At 43.1% G+C, this 21193-nt stretch overlaps 2 protein-coding genes across 2 annotated transcripts; both read right to left on the bottom strand.

Annotated features, from left to right (window-relative positions):
• Positions 1 to 1815: 1815 nt before the first annotated feature.
• Positions 1816 to 4023, bottom strand: LOC310947435 (tripartite motif-containing protein 16-like). The gene has a single exon (XM_083914223.1). The coding sequence runs from the start codon at positions 4006 to 4008 to the stop codon at positions 2359 to 2361; it is 1650 nt and encodes a 549-aa protein (XP_083770349.1). The 5' UTR covers positions 4009 to 4023; the 3' UTR covers positions 1816 to 2358.
• A 3180-nt stretch (positions 4024 to 7203) lies between these two features.
• On the bottom strand, positions 7204 to 20975 carry LOC310952225 (uncharacterized protein; the record flags this gene model as incomplete). Its single annotated transcript, XM_083920777.1, has 5 exons — positions 7204 to 8923; positions 15399 to 15597; positions 15706 to 15814; positions 16087 to 16207; positions 19318 to 20975. 5 exons carry the CDS (start codon positions 20973 to 20975, stop codon positions 7204 to 7206), a joined length of 3807 nt encoding a protein of 1268 aa, XP_083776903.1.
• Positions 20976 to 21193: the final 218 nt, after the last annotated feature.

Consider the following 21193-nt stretch of genomic DNA (forward strand, 5'->3'; position numbering starts at 1 on the left):
GTGTTTCTGTTGTTGGAGTGAATGTTTGGATGATTTGGCCGTAGATTTAAAAGACTGCAGAACATTAATTGACTTTAAAACTGTGCTCAAGAGGAACATGATTCAAACATATGTTGATTGTGTTTCGCTGACAGCAGCAGTAAATTCATTATTAGACATTTTCTTTCTGACCTGTGTGTAGCAGCGACCTACGTTTATGTGTTTTAAAGGGTCGGCGTTATCAGCTTTAGCTCCTGCCTGTTCCCTTTTTTCAGACCTTATTCATTTATTTTTTGTGTTTGTCATGAAATGTCTTTGTCTGAAATGTCTGAAAATAAACTGAACTGAACTGAACTGAACTAATCTTCATTCCGGTTTGTGTCTCTTCAGGACCGGTTTGTAGGACGGGACCAAATAAACAGTGTTGTGGTCTGACGCACCCAGTGAAGCTCTCCGGAGGGACTTATAAGCCCCTTTTCTGGAACCATAACACAGATCCAGGCACTTAGTAAGTCTAGTCGCACATGTCACATACTGGTAAAAGTTCCCCAGGTGTTTCCCTGGTTTACAGTTATTAAAGTCACCCATAATGAAGCTAGGAGCGTCTGGCGATAGAGCTTGTAGCTGTAGCCCTGTGCGAGTGATAGCCCCAACAGCATTATCCATATTAGCTTTGGGGTGAATATTTACCAGTGTGACAAACAACTGAGTGAATTCCCTTGGTAAACAAAAGGGCCTAAGCTAAACAGAGAGAAGGTCAAGGTCCGGGGCACAAAGACTCTCCCTGACCATCACGTCTCTACACCAGTTCTGATTGACATAGAGAGCTGTGGTCATGAAAGCTGGGTCAGGACCCAAAGAACCAGGTCGCGGGTACAAGCGTGTGAAATGTGTTTCCTCAGGAGGGGGGCTGGAGTCTCCCTTAGAGAGAGGGGGAGAAGTTCAGCATCCGTGAGGAACTCGGAGTAGAGCCGCTGCTCCTTTGCGTTGAAAGGAGCCAGTTGAGGTGGTTCAGGATCATCTGGTAAGGATGAACCCTGGGCGCCTCCCTAGGGAGGTGTTCCAGGCACGTCCAGCTGGGAGGAGGCCTCGGGGAAGACCCAGGACCAGGTGGAGAGATTAGATCTCCACACTGGCCTGGGAACGCCTCAGGATCCCCCAGTTAGAGCTGGTTAATGCATCTTTTTGGGGTGGTTTTGCATCAATTTTTAGTCATTTTGCATCTTCTTGTCGTGGTTTTTGCATCTATTTTTAGTCATTTTGCATCTTTTTTAGTCATTTTGCAACTATTTTTAGTCATTTTGCATCTTTTTGTGGTGGTTTTGCATCTTTTTATTATCTTTTTTATTTCATAGGCATATTTTTTAATTATTTATATCTATATTTATTTACTAAATATTTAATGAAATAGCAAAATTTAAACCTGGGCGTTGTTTTTTTATTTTAATGTTTTTATTTCAGCACTTTATTCATGAACATCTGGTTTAATGAGCTTTAACAATTATGTTTATTAATTATCACAATAACATCTAATTTAATCTGCTACTACATTATTAAAATAAATGAATTAATAAATAATTTAAAAATATAATTAAAATGAATAATTAGTGAATAAAAGGGGAAATTAAACAGGATTTTATTTATTTAATTAAAGATTAATTTTGCAGTCATATTTATTTATTTCATAGGCATATTTTTAAATGATGTCCATATTTATTTATTAAATATCTAATGAAAGAGCATAATTACTGTACAGTATGTTTCATTAGTGTCTTTTGCAGCTGTTTATATTCCAACATTATCTGATTATATGTTATTGAAACAACAAAGAGGAGAAAAGAGTGTGTTGACGTTTATTTCTTGATAAAGCTTCAGTTTGTTCACACGTCCCATCAGTAAAGTGAAATGACTCAATGATTTCAGGAACACTTCATCCACACAATCAACATGTTTGAGCAGAATCTCAGCTGTGGAACAGAGAAGAATCAGGATTTCCTCCCTCATTATAATCTGGATTATTACACTTTAGCATCAATCCCAGAGCCTCATTCGTACGTGTGACAAACAAAGAAACAACAACATACAAATGCATCCATAGAATCAGATATTCATCAGACATTTAGAGCACACACACGTTTCCTTTTCCATCCCCATGAGCAGTGATAGGCTCCGTGGCTAAACACACGCAGGAAGGAGCGCCACCTAAAGACACTCAAACATTTACACCACAACTTAATGACAAGACGTCAAAGTCCCGCCCACAACGTGTGAGTGACAGCTGATCTGTGTGCAGCCGAGACGTGGAAAGAAAAATCAGCTCTCAGCGACAAACGTGGAGACGAAATAAGTTTGAGGATTTAACCATTAAATGACTTCTGACTATTTGACTTTACACAACTCAGCAGCACAGTTTACATAAATACCAAGTCCAGCATAGAGAGGCTGAGTGAATGTGGTCTGGACTCTGTGCAAGAGAGTCATGGTTTCAGAGACGCTGTAGAAGGACAGAACACCTGCACTGTGATCCAGGTACACTCCGACTCTGGAGGACCCAGGACCTGAGACGGGAGTGTCGACTTTGTTGTGATAAAAGTAATAACTGTTGTTGTTACAATCTAACATCCAAGATTTGTCATTGATTCCAAATCTCTCTGCTCTGCTCATATTCTTGTATGCGACTGCTACAGAAACTGTTCCTCTCCACTCCACCTCCCAGTACCAACGTCCAGTCAGACTCTCTCTACTCAGGACCTGAGGATTAATGAATCTGTCTGTGTGATCAGAATAAGACTGTTCTTCTCTCATGTATGTTGCTTTTCTGTTCCCCTCAGATAATAACAGATGTTTGTGTGCTGTGTTTGGATCCAGTGTGATTTCACGTGAGTATCTTAAGAAGTCAGCTCTGGTCTTGGGCTCTGCTCGTGGATCTGACAGTAAAACATCCACTTCAGTCACAGTCAGTGAGACGTTTGTCCATTTCTCTCTCAGGACGTCCTGTAGTTTCTCTGTGACTTCTGACACAGCCGCCGTCACGTCCTCAAAGTGTCTCAGAGGACGGATCTTGAAGCTGGATGTAGATTCAGTGAGTGGAGACAGTGAGGTGTAGCTGTGGAGAAACTGGTTGTGATCCTCTGTGTGTGAGAGTTGTTCCAGCTCAGCGTCTTTCCTCTTCAGCTCAGTGATCTCCTGCTCCAGCTCCTCCTGAAGCTCTTTGACTCGACTCACTTCAGTTTCCTGCTGGGATCGGACCTGCTGCTTCACATCGGAGCGTCTTTTCTCCATGAGACTGATCAGCTCGCTGAAGCTCTTCTCGCTGTCGTCCGCTGCTTTATTAGCAGAGCGGTTGATGGCCTCCACCTCCTGCTGAAGCAGCTTCACATCTTTCTCTCTGTCCTGGATCCTCTGCTGGATGTTTAGTCGACTCCCCTCCAGCTCTCTCTGCCTCTGGCTCCTTTCTGCTGCAGCTGAGACTGTGTCGTGACCTTTGTGTTCGTCATCAAGGCAGAGGTAGCAGATACACTGCTGATCAGTACGGCAGAACATCTTCATCACCTCATCGTGACGAGAGCAGATGTTCTCCTGCAGCTTCTTGGAGGGCTCCACCAGCTTGTGTTTCTTGAATGTGGCTGAGTCAAAATGAGGCTGCAGGTGTTTCTCACAATAAGAGGCCAGACAGAAGAGACAGGACTTGAGGGCCTTCAGTTTCCTCCCAGTGCAGACATCACATCCCACATCCTCAGGTCCAGCATAGCAGTGATCATCAGGAGCAGCTTGGAGTCCAGTCTTCTTCAGTTCCTCCACTAAAACTGCTAACATGGTGCTTTTCAGCAGGGCAGGCCTCGGTGTGAAGCTCTGCCTGCACTGAGGGCAGCTGTGTGTTTTCTTCCCCTCCTCTTCATCCCAGTGGCTTTTAATACAGTTCATGCAGTAGCTGTGTCCACAGGGAATAGTCACCGGGTCCTTCAGTAGATCCAGACAGATGGAACAAGAGAAGGTTTCCCGGTCCAGCTGAACTCCTTTCTGCGCCATTTCACCTCTCAGTGCCAACGCCTGTGTGAGTTTCTCTTCCTCAGCAGTGAAACTAGTCTGAGCTCTGATCTCAACAACATGTGTGTGTGCAGTGAGTGGGGCCTGTCAGCTCCTGCACGTCACCACCATGTTGGTTCCACCCATTTTCAAAGTGTAGATCTGAAGGGGAGGGAACAAGGAAATAAGTGGAGTTCAGGGTGGAGCTGGCTGTATTTCAGAGCAGGAGGAGGAGGGAGGGGTTATCAAGCTGTGTTCACTCCAGGAAGAGGAGCGCCACTTTGTTTCCTCGTTGACAACAAAGCCTCGGTTCAAACCCGCTCCCCGTCTGAAAACACGTCGGTGTTTAGTTATAAAACACTTGTTGGCAGCTCAGTCTTTGGGGACGGCTCCGTATTTCTCTGACTCTTGCCGACTGACAGCGGCTCTGAATGATTTCACCTCTTCTATAATAATTCAATCGTCTTCTTTGAAGCGTTTGTGAGAAGACGATTCAATTTCACAACATCATCTGGAGCCAAACGAGCGTTTCAAGCCTCATTTAAACAAACATCATTTCATCAGTGAAATGTTGCGACTGTGAATCCAGAAGGACGTGAATGAATCAGACCAGAATGATTCAAGCTTCACTTTTACTGCTTTGACTGCATTTGCACTGATGTTTGAAACGACGCACTTTTACTTTAAAGCTCTTTAATCACACTAAAACATCTTCTTGACTCAAAATGTTCATGGCTAAAATCATGGTCATTCAAACGGTTTGAATACATATTTAGTTCATTTGCCAGGTGGTAATCAGACTTCATATCTAAGGAGATGTTTGTCTTATGAGGCTGCGTCCCCAGCCAGGAATTCAACCCCTCCAATGCAGGGCGTGCGCTGCCAGTGCTGAACAGGTTCTCCACCCTGTCCTTATTTTGCTGCTTGGCAAGTTTTATTGATTTGCTGACCTGCTTCTGTAGCTCCTCACATGAATCCATATCACCTGTATTAACACTGATGTTTCTCTTATTGCATCTTTTTTTAGTCATTTTGCATCTTTTTGTGGTGGTTTTGCATTTATTTTTAGACATTTTGCATCTTTTTGTGGTGGTTTTGCATCTATTTTTAGTCATTTTGCATCTTTTTGTGTTTTTTTTGCATCTATTTTTAGTCATTTTGCATCTTTTTGTGGTGGTTTTGCATCTATTTTTAGACATTTTGCATCTTTTTGTGGTGGTTTTGCATCTATTTTCATCATTTTGCATCTTTTTGTGGTGGTTTTGCATCTATTTTTAGTCATTTAGCATCTTTTTGTGGTGGTTTTGCATCTATTTTCGTCATTTTGCATCTTTTTGTGGTGGTTTTGCATCTATTTTTAGTCATTTTGCATCTTTTTGTGGTGGTTTTGCATCTATTTTTAGATATTTTGCATCTTTTTGTGATGGTTTTGCATCTATTTTTAGTCATTTTGCATCTTTTTGTGGTGGTTTTGCAACTATTTGTCTTTTCGCATCTTTTTGTGGTGGTTTTGCATCTATTTTTAGTCATTTTGCGTCTTTTTGTGGTGGTTTTGCATCTATTTTTAGACATTTTGCATCTTTTTGTGGTGGTTTTGCGTCTATTTTTAGTCATTTTGCATCTTTTTGTGGTGGTTTTGCATCTTTTTTAGTCATTTTGCATCTTTTTGTGGTGGTTTTGCATCTTTTTTTAGTCATTTTGCTTCTTTTGGTGGTGGTTTTGCATCTGTTTTTAGTCATTTTGCATCGTTTTGTGGTGGTTTTGCATCTTTTTTAGTCATTTTGCATCTTTTTGTGGTGGTTTTGCATCTATTTTTAGTCATTTTGCATCTTTTTGTGGTGGTTTTGCATCTGTTTTTAGTCATTTTGCATCTTTTTGTGGTGGTTTTGCATCTATTTTGAATCATTTTGCATCTTTTTGTGGTGGTTTTGCAACTATTTTTAATCATTTTGCATCTTTTTGTGGTGGTTTTGCATCTATTTTTAGTGATTTTGCATCTTTTTGTGGTGGTTTTGCATCTATTTTTAGTGATTTTGCATCTTTTTGTGGTGGTTTTGCATCTATTTTTAGTCATTTTGCATCTTTTTGTTGTGGTTTTGCATCTATTTTTAGTCATTTTGCATCTTTTTGTGGTGGTTTTGCATCTGTTTTTAGTCATTTTGCATCTTTTTGTGGTGGTTTTGCATCTGTTTTTAGTCATTTTGCATCTTTTTGTGGTGGTTTTGCATCTGTTTTTAGTCATTTTGCATCTTTTTGTGGTGGTTTTGCATCTGTTTTTAGTCATTTTGCATCTTTTTGTGGTGGTTTTGCATCTATTTTTAGTCATTTTGCATCTTTTTGTGGTGGTTTTGCATCTGTTTTTAGTCATTTTGCATCTTTTTGTGGTGGTTTTGCATCTGTTTTTAGTCATTTTGCATCTTTTTGTGGTGGTTTTGCATCTGTTTTTAGTCATTTTGCATCTTTTTGTGGTGGTTGTGCATCTTTTTTTTATCTTTATTATTTCATAGGCATATTTTTAAATGATGTCTATATTTATTTTATAAATATCTAATGAAAGAGCATAATTACTGTACAGTATGTTTCATTAGTTTCTTTTGCAGCTGTTTATATTCCAACATTATCTGATTATATGTTATTGAAACAACAAAGAGGAGAAAAGAGTGTGTTGACGTTTATTTCTTGATAAAGCTTCAGTTTGTTCACACGTCCCATCAGTAAAGTGAAATGACTCAATGATTTCAGGAACACTTCATCCACACAATCAACATGTTTGAGCAGAATCTCAGCTGTGGAACAGAGAAGAATCAGGATTTCCTCCCTCATTATAATCTGGATTATTACACTTTAGCATCAATCCCAGAGCCTCATTCGTACGTGTGACAAACAAAGAAACAACAACATACAAATGCATCCATAGAATCAGATATTCATCAGACATTTAGAGCACACACACGTTTCCTTTTCCATCCCCATGAGCAGTGATAGGCTCCGTGGCTAAACACACGCAGGAAGGAGCGCCACCTAAAGACACTCAAACATTTACACGACAACTTAATGACAAGACGTCAAAGTCCCGCCCACAACGTGTGAGTGACAGCTTATCTGTGTGCAGCCGAGACGTGGAAAGAAAAATCAGCTCTCAGCGACAAACGTGGAGACGAAATAAGTTTGAGGATTTAACCATTAAATGACTTCTGACTATTTGACTTTACACAACTCAGCAGCAGAGTTTACATAATAAAGACAAAGTCCAGCATAGAGAGGCTGAGTGAATGTGGTCTGGACTCTGTGGAGGAGAGTCATGGTTTCAGAGATGCTGTAGAAGGACAGAACACCTGCACTGTGATCCAGGTACACTCCGACTCTGGAGGACCGAGGACCTGAGACGGGAGTTCGGACGTTGTTGTGATAAAAGTAATAACTGTTGTTGTTACACTCTAACATCCAAGATTTGTCATTGAAGCCAAATAAATCTGCTCTGCTCATATTCTTGTATGCGACTGCTACATAAACTCCTCCTCTCCGCTCCACCTCCCAGTACCAACGTCCAGTCAGACTCTCTCTACTCAGGACCTGAGGAAGATCAATGAATCTGTCTGTGTGATCAGAATAAGACTGTTCTTCACTCATCCATGTTGCTTTTCTGTTCCCCTCAGATAATAACAGACGTTTGTGTGCTGTGTTTGGATCCAGTGTGATTTCACGTGAGTATCTTAAGAAGTCAGCTCTGGTCTCGGGCTCTGCTCGTGGATCTGACAGTAAAACATCCACTTCAGTCCCAGTCAGTGAGACGTTTGTCCATTTCTCTCTCAGGACGTCCTGTAGTTTCTCTGTGACTTCTGACACAGCCGCCGTCACGTCCTCAAAGTGTCTCAGAGGACGGATCTTGAAGCTGGATGTAGATTCAGTGAGTGGAGACAGTGAGGTGTAGCTGTGGAGAAACTGGTTGTGATCCTCTGTGTGTGAGAGTTGTTCCAGCGCAGCGTCTTTCCTCTTCAGCTCAGTGATCTCCTGCTCCAGCTCCTCCTGAAGCTCTTTGACTCGACTCACTTCAGTTTCCTGCTGGGATCTGACCTGCTGCTTCACATCCGAGCGTCTTTTCTCCATGAGACGGATCAGCTGGCTGAAGCTCTTCTCGCTGTCCTCCGCTGCTTTATCAGCAGAGCGGTTGATGGCCTCCACCTCCTGCTGAAGCAGCTTCACATCTTTCTCTCTGTCCTGGATCCTCTGCTGGATGTTTAGTCGACTCCCCTCCAGCTCTCTCTGCCTCTCGCTCCTCTCTGCTGCAGCTGAGACTGTGTCGTGGCCTTTGTGTTCGTCCACAGAGCAGAGGTAGCAGATACACTGCTGATCAGTACGGCAGAACATCTTCATCACCTCATCGTGACGAGAGCAGATGTTCTCCTGCAGCTTCTTGGAGGGCTCCACCAGCTTGTGTTTCTTTAAAGCAGCTACGTTGTAATGAGGCTGCAGGTGTTCCTCACAATAAGAGACCAGACAGACGAGACAGGACTTGAGGGCCTTCAGTTTCCTCCCAGTGCAGACATCACATCCCACATCCTCAGGTCCAGCATAGCAGTGATCATCAGGAGCAGCTTGGAGTCCACTCTTCTTCAGTTCCTCCACTAAAACTGCTAACATGGTGTTTTTCAGCAGGGCAGGCCTCGGTGTGAAGCTGTGCCTGCACTGAGGGCAGCTGTGTGTTTTCTTCCCCTCCTCTTCATCCCAGTAGCTTTTAATACAGTTCATGCAGTAGCTGTGTCCACAGGGAATAGTCACCGGGTCCTTCAGTAGATCCAGACAGATGGAACAAGAGAAGGTTTCCCGGTCCAGCTGAACTCCTTTCTGCGCCATTTCACCTCTCAGTGCCAACGCCTGTGTGAGTTTCTCTTCCTCAGAAGTGAAACTAGTCTGAGCTCTGATCTCAACAACAGGTGTGTGTGCAGTGAGTGGGGCCTGTCAGCTCCTGCACGTCACCACCATGTTGGTTCCACCCATTTTCAAAGTGTAGATCTGAAGGGGAGGGAACAAGGAAATAAGTGGAGTTCAGGGTGGAGCTGGCTGTGTTTCAGAGCAGGAGGAGGAGGAGGGAGGGGTTATCAAGCTGTGTTCACTCCAGGAAGAGGAGCGCCACTTTGTTTCCTTCGTTGACAACAAAGCCTCGGTTCAAACCCGCTCCACGTCTGAAAACACGTCGGCGTTTAGTTATAAAACACTTGTTGGCAGCTCAGTCTTTGGGGGCGGCTCCGTATTTCTCTGACTCTTGCCGACTGACAGCGGCTCTGAATGATTTCACCTCTTCTATAATAATTCAATCGTCTTCTTTGAAGCGTTTGTGAGAAGACGATTCAATTTCACAACATCATCTGGAGCCAAACGAGCGTTTCAAGCCTCATTTAAACAAACATCATTTCATCAGTGATTTGTTGCGACTGTGAATCCAGAAGGACGTGAATGAATCAGACCAGAATGATTCAAGCTTCACTTTTACTGCTTTGACTGCATTTGCACTGATGTTTGAAACGACGCACTTTTACTTTAAAGCTCTTTAATCGCACTAAAACATCTTCTTGACTCAAAATGTTCCTGGCTAAAATCATGGTCATTCAAACGGTTTGAATACATATTTAGTTCATTTGCCAGGTGGTAATCAGACTTCATATCTAAGGAGATGTTTGTCTTATGAGGCTGCGTCCCCAGCGAGGAATTCAACCCCTCCCATGCAGGGCGTGCGCTGCCAGTGCTGAACAGGTTCTCCACCCTGTCCTTATTTTGCTGCTTGGCAAGTTTTATTGATTTCCTGACCTGCTTCTGTAGCTCCTCACATGAATCCATATCACCTGTATTAACACTGATGTTCCTCTTGTTGATAGCGTTTTTGACTGATTTTGAGACCCATGGCTGATTGTTAGGGAAAATGGAGATTGATTTTTTATGGATACATAGCTCCTCACAAAATGTAACATAATCAGAGACGGTCTCAGTCATTTCATCCACGACTTTTTGAACAAGTCCCAGTCCGTGCAATCGTAACAATCCTGGAGACGTCCGATAGACTCCTGTGAGAAATAACCAAAGATGGACCTAACTTTTTTTTGTAACTCTTTATTTATCTATGATGTAAATCCCATAATAGTCAAGCTGTGAATGACTGCTGGGGGATTGTGGATAGGTGTCACAGGGGGTTTGCAAATGGTGACATTGGGTGGTCGTAAAACACTGATAACATCCACTGGGGTCATAAACATTGGGTAGGGTGTTTTTGGTTACTTTGATGTCCTTGTGTCTGTAAGGAGCTTTGATGTAACTGTATAAATGTTGAAGTGACTTGAAGACAGGCAGAGATGGTTGGAGACCCGGCTGTTGGTATGATGTCTCTCCTGTATGCATGCAGTATTTAGTAAAGACATGATTTGAGAAACACTGAGGACTCCAGAGAAGTTCTTTCACACTCCTCCGTCCAGACCGGAACTAATCTACATGACCTATGGTCTGGAGGTGTGGGGACACACACACTAAACTATGTATGGTCAGTAGCACCAGATTCCTGGGGGTGCAGATCACCGACACTTTGACCTGGTCCCTTCACACCTCTGCTCTCGTGAAGAGAGCACAGCAGCGTCTGCACTTTCTGCGTCGGATGAGAAGAGCATTCCTTCCCCCTCCCATTCTCACCACCTTCTACAAAGGGACAATAGAGAGCATTTTAACCAGCTGCATCTCTGTCTGGTCTGGGGCCTGCAACGCCTCAGACTGGAAACGTGTAGAAAGAGTGGTGAGAACAGCGGAGGGTATCATCTGTACAGCTCTTCCTGCTATCCACGAGACTGCACGCAGACGCTGCCTGACCAGGGCAGAGTCCATCATCGAGGACCCCTCTCACCCCCATCATGTTCTGTTCTCCCTGCTGCCCTCTGGTAAGAGGTTCAGCAGCTTCAAGAGCAGAACATCCAGACTCCACAACAGCTTCATCCCCCACGCAATAAGACGTTTAAACTCCAAATAACCCCCCCCCCCACACACACACACACACACACACACACACTCGTCACTTTACTGGACACTGCGTCACTTTACTTGGACACTATGCACTACCTCATTCCATTCTGTTACTCTCTGTTTATATTCACTGTTCACTGTTTATTTATTATTTATACTTAATATTCTGCTGCTAATACTCACTTCAAACAGCTGTCAACTCTGTCAACTTAGATGCTATATTATTTTTTATTTTATTTTATATTTTATTTTATATTTTATTTGTTGTAGATATGTCTATATCTTGCCTCCTTTTATATTTTATATTTACTTTTTATATTGTATATTTTTTGGTGGTTTCTGGAGCCTTGCAACGGAATTTCGTTTGTATACATGAAAATGTGTGTGAATGACAATAAAGTTAGTCTAAGTCTAAGTCTAACTAACACCAAACCAGTCAGTTTGATCCAAAAAAGGGCAATGCCACTTATAAATAAAGCTGGATAAAGGGAACACACAAATACACTTTTCATCCGAAAAAAAGCCTTGAAATTTAAGGACTTAGTTTACTTTCGAACGGCACAATTTATGTTTAAAATAAAGAATAATCAATTCCCCATTTTGATCCAGAGCCTGTTCCAGGAAAGGGAAAGTACCGATCTGCTGAGAGGGCGAGACGTGCTAAAAAAGCCCAGTGTTAGAACAAACGCAAACATGTGTTTCTGTTGTTGGAGTGAATGTTTGGATGATTTGGCCGTAGATTTAAAAGACTGCAGAACATTAATTGACTTTAAAACTGTGCTCAAGAGGAACATGATTCAAACATATGTTGATTGTGTTTCGCTGACAGCAGCAATAAATTCATTATTAGACATTTTCTTTCTGACCTGTGTGTAGCAGCGACCTACGTTTATGTGTTTTAAAGGGTCGGCGTTATCAGCTTTAGCTTCTGCCTGTTCCCTTTTTTCAGACCTTATACATTTATTTTTTGTGTTTGTCATGAAATGTCTTTGTCTGAAATGTCTGAAAATAAACTGAACTGAACTGAACTGAACTAATCTTCATTCCGGTTTGTGTCTCTTCAGGACCGGTTTGTAGGACGGGACCAAATAAACAGTGTTGTGGTCTGACGCACCCAGTGAAGCTCTCCGGAGGGACTTATAAGCCCCTTTTCTGGAACCATAACACAGATCCAGGCACTTAGTAAGTCTAGTCGCACATGTCACATACTGGTAAAAGTTCCCCAGGTGTTTCCCTGGTTTACAGTTATTAAAGTCACCCATAATGAAGCTAGGAGGGTCTGGCGATAGAGCTTGTAGCTGTAGCCCTGTGCGAGTGATAGCCCCAAAAGCATTATCCATATTAGCTTTGGGGGGAATATTTACCAGTGTGACAAACAACTGAGTGAATTCCCTTGGTAAACAAAAGGGCCTAAGCTAAACAGAGAGAAGTTCAAGGTCCGGGGCACAAAGACTCTCCCTGAACATCACGTCTCTACACCAGTTCTGATTGACACAGAGAGCTGTGGTCATGAAAGCTGGGTCAGGACCCAAAGAACCAGGTCTAGTTCCAAGCGTCTGAAATGTGTTTCCTCAGGAGGGGGTCTGGAGTCTCCCTTAGAGAGAGGGGGAGAAGTTCAGCATCCGTGAGGAACTCGGAGTAGAGCCGCTGCTCCTTTGCGTTGAAAGGAGCCAGTTGAGGTGGTTCAGGATCATCTGGTAAGGATGAACCCTGGGCGCCTCCCTAGGGAGGTGTTCCAGGCACGTCCAGCTGGGAGGAGGCCTCGGGGAAGACCCAGGACCAGGTGGAGAGATTAGATCTCCACACTGGCCTGAGAACGCCTCAGGATCCCCCAGTTAGAGCTGGTTAATGCATCTTTTTGTGGTGGTTTTGCATCTAATTTTAGTCATTTTGCATCTTCTTGAGGTGGTTTTGCATCTGTTTATAGTAATTTTGCATCTTCTGTGGTGGTTTTGCATCTATTTTTAGTCATTTTGCATCTTTTGAGGTGGTTTTGCATCTATTTTTCATCTATCAGACCTCTCTTTTCTCCCCGTCATGTTTTGTGTTTCAGGCTTTCTGACCTCAGGGAGAAAAGTGGGTTTAAGGTTGTGAACGTACAGCATGTGTGTGTTTCATTGGTTGAAGTCACAGGTAATGTCACAGCTTCCCAGGACCAACTCATATTTACTTCCTGTCACTAAGAAGAGCAAATTAAACCATGTGTTCAAACAGCAGCTGGCGTGCTCTCAGCCTTCCTTCAGACACGCCTGAAGCATGCTGCGTTTCAGGCTCGACAGGCTGGAATATGACAGGAATGTTTCCTGAACACTTCTCGTCCTCTGCACATCTCCTGAGTGACGCGCTCAGATTACCTGCGTGAAGAGAAACGCTCCAGACGATCAGCCCACAGGTCCTTATGTAACCGCGTGCGTCAAGCGTCAGGCCAAGTGAGGCGACGTCATTCCTACAGAAGACGTACCCAGATCTTTTCCTTAAGCTGGACTCTACTGGAGCCTTCACGTCCTATGGGAACATGTGAAATACCAAAAGCTGAAGGGAAAATTGCACATGAATACCCCCTCATGTGGTCATTTCCACTGGGACGCTCGTAGAAGACTTTGATACACCAGTTGCAGAGATGACCTTTGACCTTTTCAACATGGCGGAGCACAACGCAAGAGTCTACTTTATTACCACAGCGCTGTTTTGGAGCTGGAAGGGAAGATGATGTGCTTCAGATTAGTGTAGAACAAGCAGTGGGGAACCTTCAGGGCCTTCTACGCCTTCAGAGAAGGCCTAAATAAATAAGAAATAATAATAAATTTAATAATAATAATAATGAAGTATTCAATAAAAATATATATATATTTTTTTATTTCTATCGCATTTAATTTAATACAATATATTAATACATTTTCTCTCATCTTTGTTCTAAAATTAAGCTTTCTGTCAAGTTCATGTCCTGAAAACCTGTTATCCAATCATAATCGTCTGTCTCTATTAAGGCCAGGTTAGCTGGCTCATTCATTGGTTAGGACTTCACGAATCCCGGGGAAGGCCAAGCTATATGTTTTGGTGTGGTGAGTGAGGGGCAAATCGACCAATCACGGTTTGATTTCAAGAGGGCGGGAAATTAAACAAAAGATCGAAGGCCTTCATGAAGTCCAAGCAGCGATCTATGCAGAGGGGTGAGAGCGGTTGATTTAAATGGCGGAAGACGAGAGTGACGTTGTGGCTAGCTTGATAGCATCGCCTTTTTCAAGGCGGGCCTTCACAGAAAAACTTGAAATAATAAAAAAACGGAAGACCAACTCCAGAGCTGGAATTAAAAGAAAAGGTTAAGAAAGTGGAAAGGCATTTCAAGACCGAAAATTATCAGCGGTATCCATGGATGACTGACTGTAAGGAAACAAACAGGCTGTACTGCTGGAGTTGTTTACTTTTTACAACGGACAAGTCATCCACCTGGGTCAGCGGCGGATTTGTCAGCCTTACAAATCTGACAAAGTCAGCCCATCGACATCAAGATTCTGCGGCACACCTGCAAGCGATGGTCAATTTGAAAACTTTTGGGGACACAAGAATTGATCTTCAGCTAGATGAGCAGCGCCGGAATCATACAACGGCCCACAACAACAAGGTCAGGCAGAACAGAGAAATCCTGAAACGTCTCATCAATGTCGTCACATTTCTTGGAAAGCAAGAGCTGGCATTTCGAGGACATGATGAGAGTAAAGATTCTGAAAACAAGGGGAACTACTTGGAGCTTCTGGAGTTTTTGGCGGGGTATGACAGCCCTCTGCGCTGTCATCTGGATTCGGCCACTGTTTTCATCGGCACCTCCAGCAAAATTCAGAATGACCTGATTCAATCGGTGGCAGATGTAATGACCGAAGCAATGAGGGAGGAGGTGAGGAACACGCCTTTTGTCTCTGTTATGGTAGACGAGACAACTGACGTAAGTAACTCTGCTCAGATGTCATATGTCTTGCGTTACACCACTGACGGTGGTGTCAAGGAGCGCTTTTTCCAGTTTGGTGATGTCAGTGGTGATAAGCGTGCAGAGGCCATAGCTCGTCAAGTTTTAGAGTTTCTGGAGGACTGTGCCTGCACCAATAAAGTAATTGCCCAGTGTTACGATGGAGCTGCAGTCATGGCCTCTGGACTGAATGGGGTGCAAGCTAAAATAAAGGAAAAAATTCCACAAGCTCTCGTTAACTGTTATGCGCACTCTCTGAACCTCGTCATGTCTCAAAGTGCTGCCAAAATCAAAGAGTGCAAAAAAATTTTCTCCCACCTAAGTGGCCTCGCAGCCTTCTTTACAAGGTCAGCCAAACGCACGAAACTCCTGGATGAAATATGCCAGCGAAGACTGCCCAGAGTGACTCCAACACGGTGGAACTTCTCATCACGTTTGGTTTGCACTGTGTATGAGCGGAGAGAAGAACTCTTGGAGCTCTTTGAATTCATTGTTGACAACCACAATGATTTTGATGCTGATGCTGTACACAGCGCTGATGGATACACTGCACTGCTGACGGACTTCGAGTTCTGCTTTCTCCTCGCCACATTCAACTCCGTGTTTGCCTACTCCGACGTGCTCTTTGGGATCTTGCAGAATAAGGAGTGTGACATGCAGTTCTGTTTGTCCAGCATCAAGGACTTTTGCAGCACCACAGAGAGAGAAAAGGCAAAATTTGACTCCATCTATGAGGACACTGTGCGCGAAGTCGGGGTTCCCAGCGGGCGCAGGGCACGGAGAGTCGGAGATGTGCGCGCAGCGTACCAGCGGCTGCACAGTGAAATCCTGGACAACATCCTCACTCAGCTGAGGAACAGGTTCAAGGATCATGAAAAACTCATGTTCCTTGCCCTTCTGGACCCCAAGAAGTTTACCTCACACAGAGAAAACTTCCCCATCTCTGAGTTCCAGAGCCTCACGGAAAGCTACGGGCTGCATTTTGACCTCCCCAGGCTCAAGACTGAACTGACGGTCATGTACAACATGGCAAACTTTGAGGCAAGGAGCCCAGCAGACCTGCTGCACTTTCTGACTCTCAAAGAGCTGACTGAGAGCATGCCGCAGCTGTATCACCTCACCTGCCTGGTGCTGACCATCCCCGTGTCCACCTCCTCCGTGGAGCGGTCTTTCTCGGCTCTGAAGCGCATCAAGACGCACGCTAGGAACAGTACTGGACAGGACCGCCTGGGAGCTTTGGCACTGATGTCCATAGAGAAAGGACTTCTTTTGGAGCTCAAATCAAAGGACAAACTTTATGACGCCGCCATCGCCCACTTCACAAAGAGAGACCGACGAATGGACTTCGTGTTTATTTAAGGTAGGCCTCTGTTATAATACACCTTGATTATTATTTCAAGGGATTAAGATTACTGGCCAAGTGGACATTTGGGAATTTGTATTTATTGCGGAGGTTGTCCCAGCGCAAATTGCCTTGAATTCAGTAGGTGATCAATCAATCAATCAATGTATCAAACGTATCATAAGTGTGTGGTTGGATTTTTCAGAGGGTTTTTATTCTCTTCATGTTCACTTGTCTGTCCCTTTCCCTGTGGAGAATTAAGGAGGTATAGTAGTAAAAATTGTGACTTCAATTTATTTGACATTGGTATTCATTGCGCTATGCGTAATTGCGCATGGAGAGGCATTTGCACTTCATTGCAACTTTAAAAAATAGTCTTTGTATTACAAGCTTTGTGTAACTTTTGAAATTGTATTGTAGATTGATAATGCTAATGAATTTATGTGTGAATGATTTGTCATGCGCCGTGATTTCATAGCGCTGTCCAAGGTGATGAAATTAGCCTCTGTGTCCGCAGCGTCACGGGGTGACATTCTGGGTGACCTTTTATATTTCCAGATTTTCCGAAGTTAATGTTGAGAATGTTTCTTGTTGCGGAGAATGTTATTGACGTTATGGTCTATTTGTTTACATCCTTGTCATCGTTAATTAAATTTGCACTTGTTAAACCCTTTTAATTCGTTGTACTGTTGCTTTTTTCCGCGATGATTTTTTTTCTTCTCGGCGGTGAGGTGAAGGCCCAGCTGTAGTGCTCACGGTTCGCCGCTGAGAACAAGGTCCTGCAGCTAAAACTGAAACATGAGCTTTCTCTCTGGTCCTTTCAGAAGTCGACTCTTCATGATCTATAAAAATACAGCACATTATTTACTGCTTTGGTTTGGATCAATCCTCTTTTTGCTGCAGCTGATGAATTAGTTTCAAATGCTTTTCCCCAAGTAACAGGTCAGGATCTGTGGCTCCGCCATCTTTCATTTCACTACCACAACAAACGCACTTGAACACAACGCACTGGTCATTTCCAGCTCACAAGAGGAAAGAACCGTCTTTTCCAGAGCACCTGAAGGCAGCATGAGTTTGTAATGAGTCACTAAGAGTGAGTTTATGACAAACACTTCACTGGGGAAGTGAATGAAGTGCAGCACTCTGTGTGGTCTGGACATCTGTTTTTAATCATTTTGCATCTTATTGTGGTGGTTTTGCATCTATTTTTAGTCATTTTGCATCTTTTTGTGGTGGTTTTGCATCTATTTTTAGTCATTCTGCATCTTTTTGTGGTGGTTTTGCATCTTTTTGTGGTGGTTTTGCATCTTTTTATGGTGGTTTTGCATCTATTTTTAGTCATTTTGCATCTTTTTGTGGTGGTTTTGCATCTATTTTTAGTCATTTTGCATCTTTTTGTGGTTGTTTTGCATCTATTTTTAGTCATTTTGCATCTTTTTGTGGTGGTTTGCATCTATTTTTAGTCATTTTGCATCTTTTTGTTGTGGTTTTGCATCTATTTTTAGTCATTTTGCATCTTTTTGTGGTTGTTTTGCATCTATTTTTAGTCATTATGCATCTTTTTGTGGTGGTTTTGCAACTTTTTGTGGTGGTTTTGCATCTATTTTAAGTCATTTTGCATCTTTTTGTGGTTCTTTTGCATCTATTTTTAGTCATTTTGCATCTTTTTGTGGTGGTTTTGCATCTTTTTGTGGTGGTTTTGCATCTATTTTTAGTCATTTTGCATCTTTTTGTGGTTGTTTTGCATCTATTTTTAGTCATTTTGCATCTTTTTGTGGTGGTTTTGCATCTTTTTGTGGTGGTTTTGCATCTTTTTATGGTGGTTTTGCATCTATTTTTAGTCATTTTGCATCTTTTTGTGGTGGTTTTGCATCTATTTTTAGTCATTTTGCATCTTTTTGTGGTGGTTTGCATCTATTTTTAGTCATTTTGCATCTTTTTGTTGTGGTTTTGCATCTATTTTTAGTCATTTAGCATTTTTTGTGGTGGTTTTGCATCCATTTTTAGTGATTTTGCATCTTTTTGTGGTGGTTTTGCATCTTTATTTAGTCATTTTGCATCTTTTTGTGGTGGTTATGCATCTATTTTTAGTCATTTTGCATCTTTTTGTGGTGGTTTTGCATCTATTTTTAGTCATTTTGCATCTTTTTGTGGTGGTTTTGCATCTATTTTTTGTCATTTTGCATTTTTTGTGGTGGTTTTGCATCTGTTTTTAGTCATTTTGCATCTTTTTGTGGTGGTTTTGCATCTTTATTTAGTCATTTTGCATCTTTTTGTGGTGGTTATGCATCTATTTATTATCTTTATTTATTTCATAGGCATATTTTTAAATGATGTCTATATTTATTTATTAAATATCTAATGAAAGAGCATAATTACTGTACAGTATGTTTCATTAGTTTCTTTTGCAGCTGTTTATATTCCAACATTATCTGATTATATGTTATTGAAACAACAAAGAGGAGAAAAGAGTGTGTTGATGTTTATTTCTTGATAAAGCTTCAGTTTGTTCACACGTCCCATCAGTAAAGTGAAATGACTCAATGATTTCAGGAACACTTCATCCACACAATCAACATGTTTGAGCAGAATCTCAGCTGTGGAACAGAGAAGAATCAGGATTTCCTCCCTCATTATAATCTGGATTATTACACTTTAGCATCAATCCCAGAGCCTCATTCGTACGTGTGACAAACAAAGAAACAACAACATACAAATGCATCCATAGAATCAGATATTCATCAGACATTTAGAGCACACACACGTTTCCTTTTCCATCCCCATGAGCAGTGATAGGCTCCGTGGCTAAACACACGCAGGAAGGAGCGCCACCTAAAGACACTCAAACATTTACACCACAACTTAATGACAAGACGTCAAAGTCCCGCCCACAACGTGTGATTGACAGCTGATCTGTGTGCAGCCGAGACGTGGAAAGAAAAATCAGCTCTCAGCGACAAACGTGGAGACGAAATAAGTTTGAGGATTTAACCATTAAATGACTTCTGACTATTTGACTTTACACAACTCAGCAGCAGAGTTAAAACCATTTAGACCAAGTCCAGCATAGAGAGGCTGAGTGAATGTGGTCTGGACTCTGTGGAGGAGAGTCATGGTTTCAGAGACGCTGTAGAAGGACAGAACACCTGCACTGTGATCCAGGTACACTCCGACTCTGGAGGACCGAGGACCTGAGACGGGAGTTTTGACTTTGTTGTGATAAAAGTTATAACTGTTGTTGTTACAATATAACATCCAAGATTTGTCATTGAATCCAAATAACTCTGCTCTGCTCATATTCTTGTATGCGACTGCTACATCAACTTCTTCTCTCCACTCCACCTCCCAGTACCAACGTCCAGTCAGACTCTCTCTACTCAGGACCTGAGGATAATGATGAATGAATCTGTCTGTGTGATCAGAATAAGACTGTACTTCACTCATCCATGTTGCTTTTCTGTTCCCCTCAGATAATAACAGACGTTTCTCTGCTGTGTTTGGATCCAGTGTGATTTCACGTGAGTATCTTAAGAAGTCAGCTCTGGTCTTGGGCTCTGCTCGTGGATCTGACAGTAAAACATCCACTTCAGTCCCAGTCAGTGAGACGTTTGTCCATTTCTCTCTCAGGACGTCCTGTAGTTTCTCTGTGACTTCTGACACAGCCGCCGTCACGTCCTTAAAGTGTCTCAGAGGACGGATCTTGAAGCTGGATGTAGATTCAGTGAGTGGAGACAGTGAGGTGTAGCTGTGGAGAAACTGGTTGTGATCCTCTGTGTGTGAGAGTTGTTCCAGCGCAGCGTCTTTCCTCTTCAGCTCAGTGATCTCCTGCTCCAGCTCCTCCTGAAGCTCTTTGACTCGACTCACTTCAGTTTCCTGCTGGGATCTGACCTGCTGCTTCACATCGGAGCGTCTCTTCTCCATGAGACGGATCAGCTGGCTGAAGCTCTTCTCGCTGTCCTCCGCTGCTTTATCAGCAGAGCGGTTGATGGCCTCCACCTCCTGCTGAAGCAGCTTCACATCTTTCTCTCTGTCCTGGATCCTCTGCTGGATGTTTAGTCGACTCCCCTCCAGCTCTCTCTGCCTCTGGCTCCTTTCTGCTGCAGCTGAGACTGTGTCGTGGCCTTTGTGTTCGTCCATAACGCACACAAGACAGATACACTGCTGATCAGTACGGCAGAACAGCTTCAGCACCTCATTGTGACGAGAGCAGATGTTCTCCTGCAGCTTCTTGGAGGGCTCCACCAGCTTGTGTTTCTTTAAAGCAGCTACGTTGTAATGAGGCTGCAGGTGTTCCTCACAATAAGAGACCAGACAGACGAGACAGGACTTGATGGCCTTCAGTTTCCTCCCAGTGCAGAAATCACATCCCACATCCTCAGGTCCAGCATAGCAGTGATCATCAGGAGCAGCTTGGAGTCCAGTCTTCTTCAGTTCGTCCACTAAAACTGCTAACATGGTGTTTTTCAGCAGGGCAGGCCTCGGTGTGAAGCTCTGCCTGCACTGAGGGCAGCTGTGTGTTTTCTTCCCCTCCTCTTCATCCCAGTGGCTTTTAATACAGTTCATGCAGTAGCTGTGTCCACAGGGAATAGCCACCGGGTCCTTCAGTAGATCCAGACAGATGGAACAAGAGAAGGTTTCCCGGTCCAGCTGAACTCCTTTCTGCGCCATTTCACCTCTCAGTGCCAACGCCTGTGTGAGTTTCTCAACCTCAGCAGTGAAACTAGTCTGAGCTCTGATCTCAACAACAGGTGTGTGTGCAGTGGGTGGGGCCTGTCAGCTCCTGCACGTCACCACCATGTTGGTTCCACCCATTTTCAAAGTGTAGATCTGAAGGGGAGGGAACAAGGAAATAAGTGGAGTTCAGGGTGGAGCTGGCTGTGTTTCAG

Source organism: Echiichthys vipera (genome assembly GCF_963691815.1).
Source record: "Echiichthys vipera genome assembly, chromosome: 1".
NCBI classification, from domain to species: Eukaryota; Metazoa; Chordata; class Actinopteri; order Perciformes; family Trachinidae; genus Echiichthys; species Echiichthys vipera.

Coding starts and splice junctions, on each gene's coding strand:
- LOC310947435 (XM_083914223.1), bottom strand. CDS start 4,008: ATGGCGCAGAAAGGAGTTCAGCTGGACCGGGAAACCTTCTCTTGTTCC.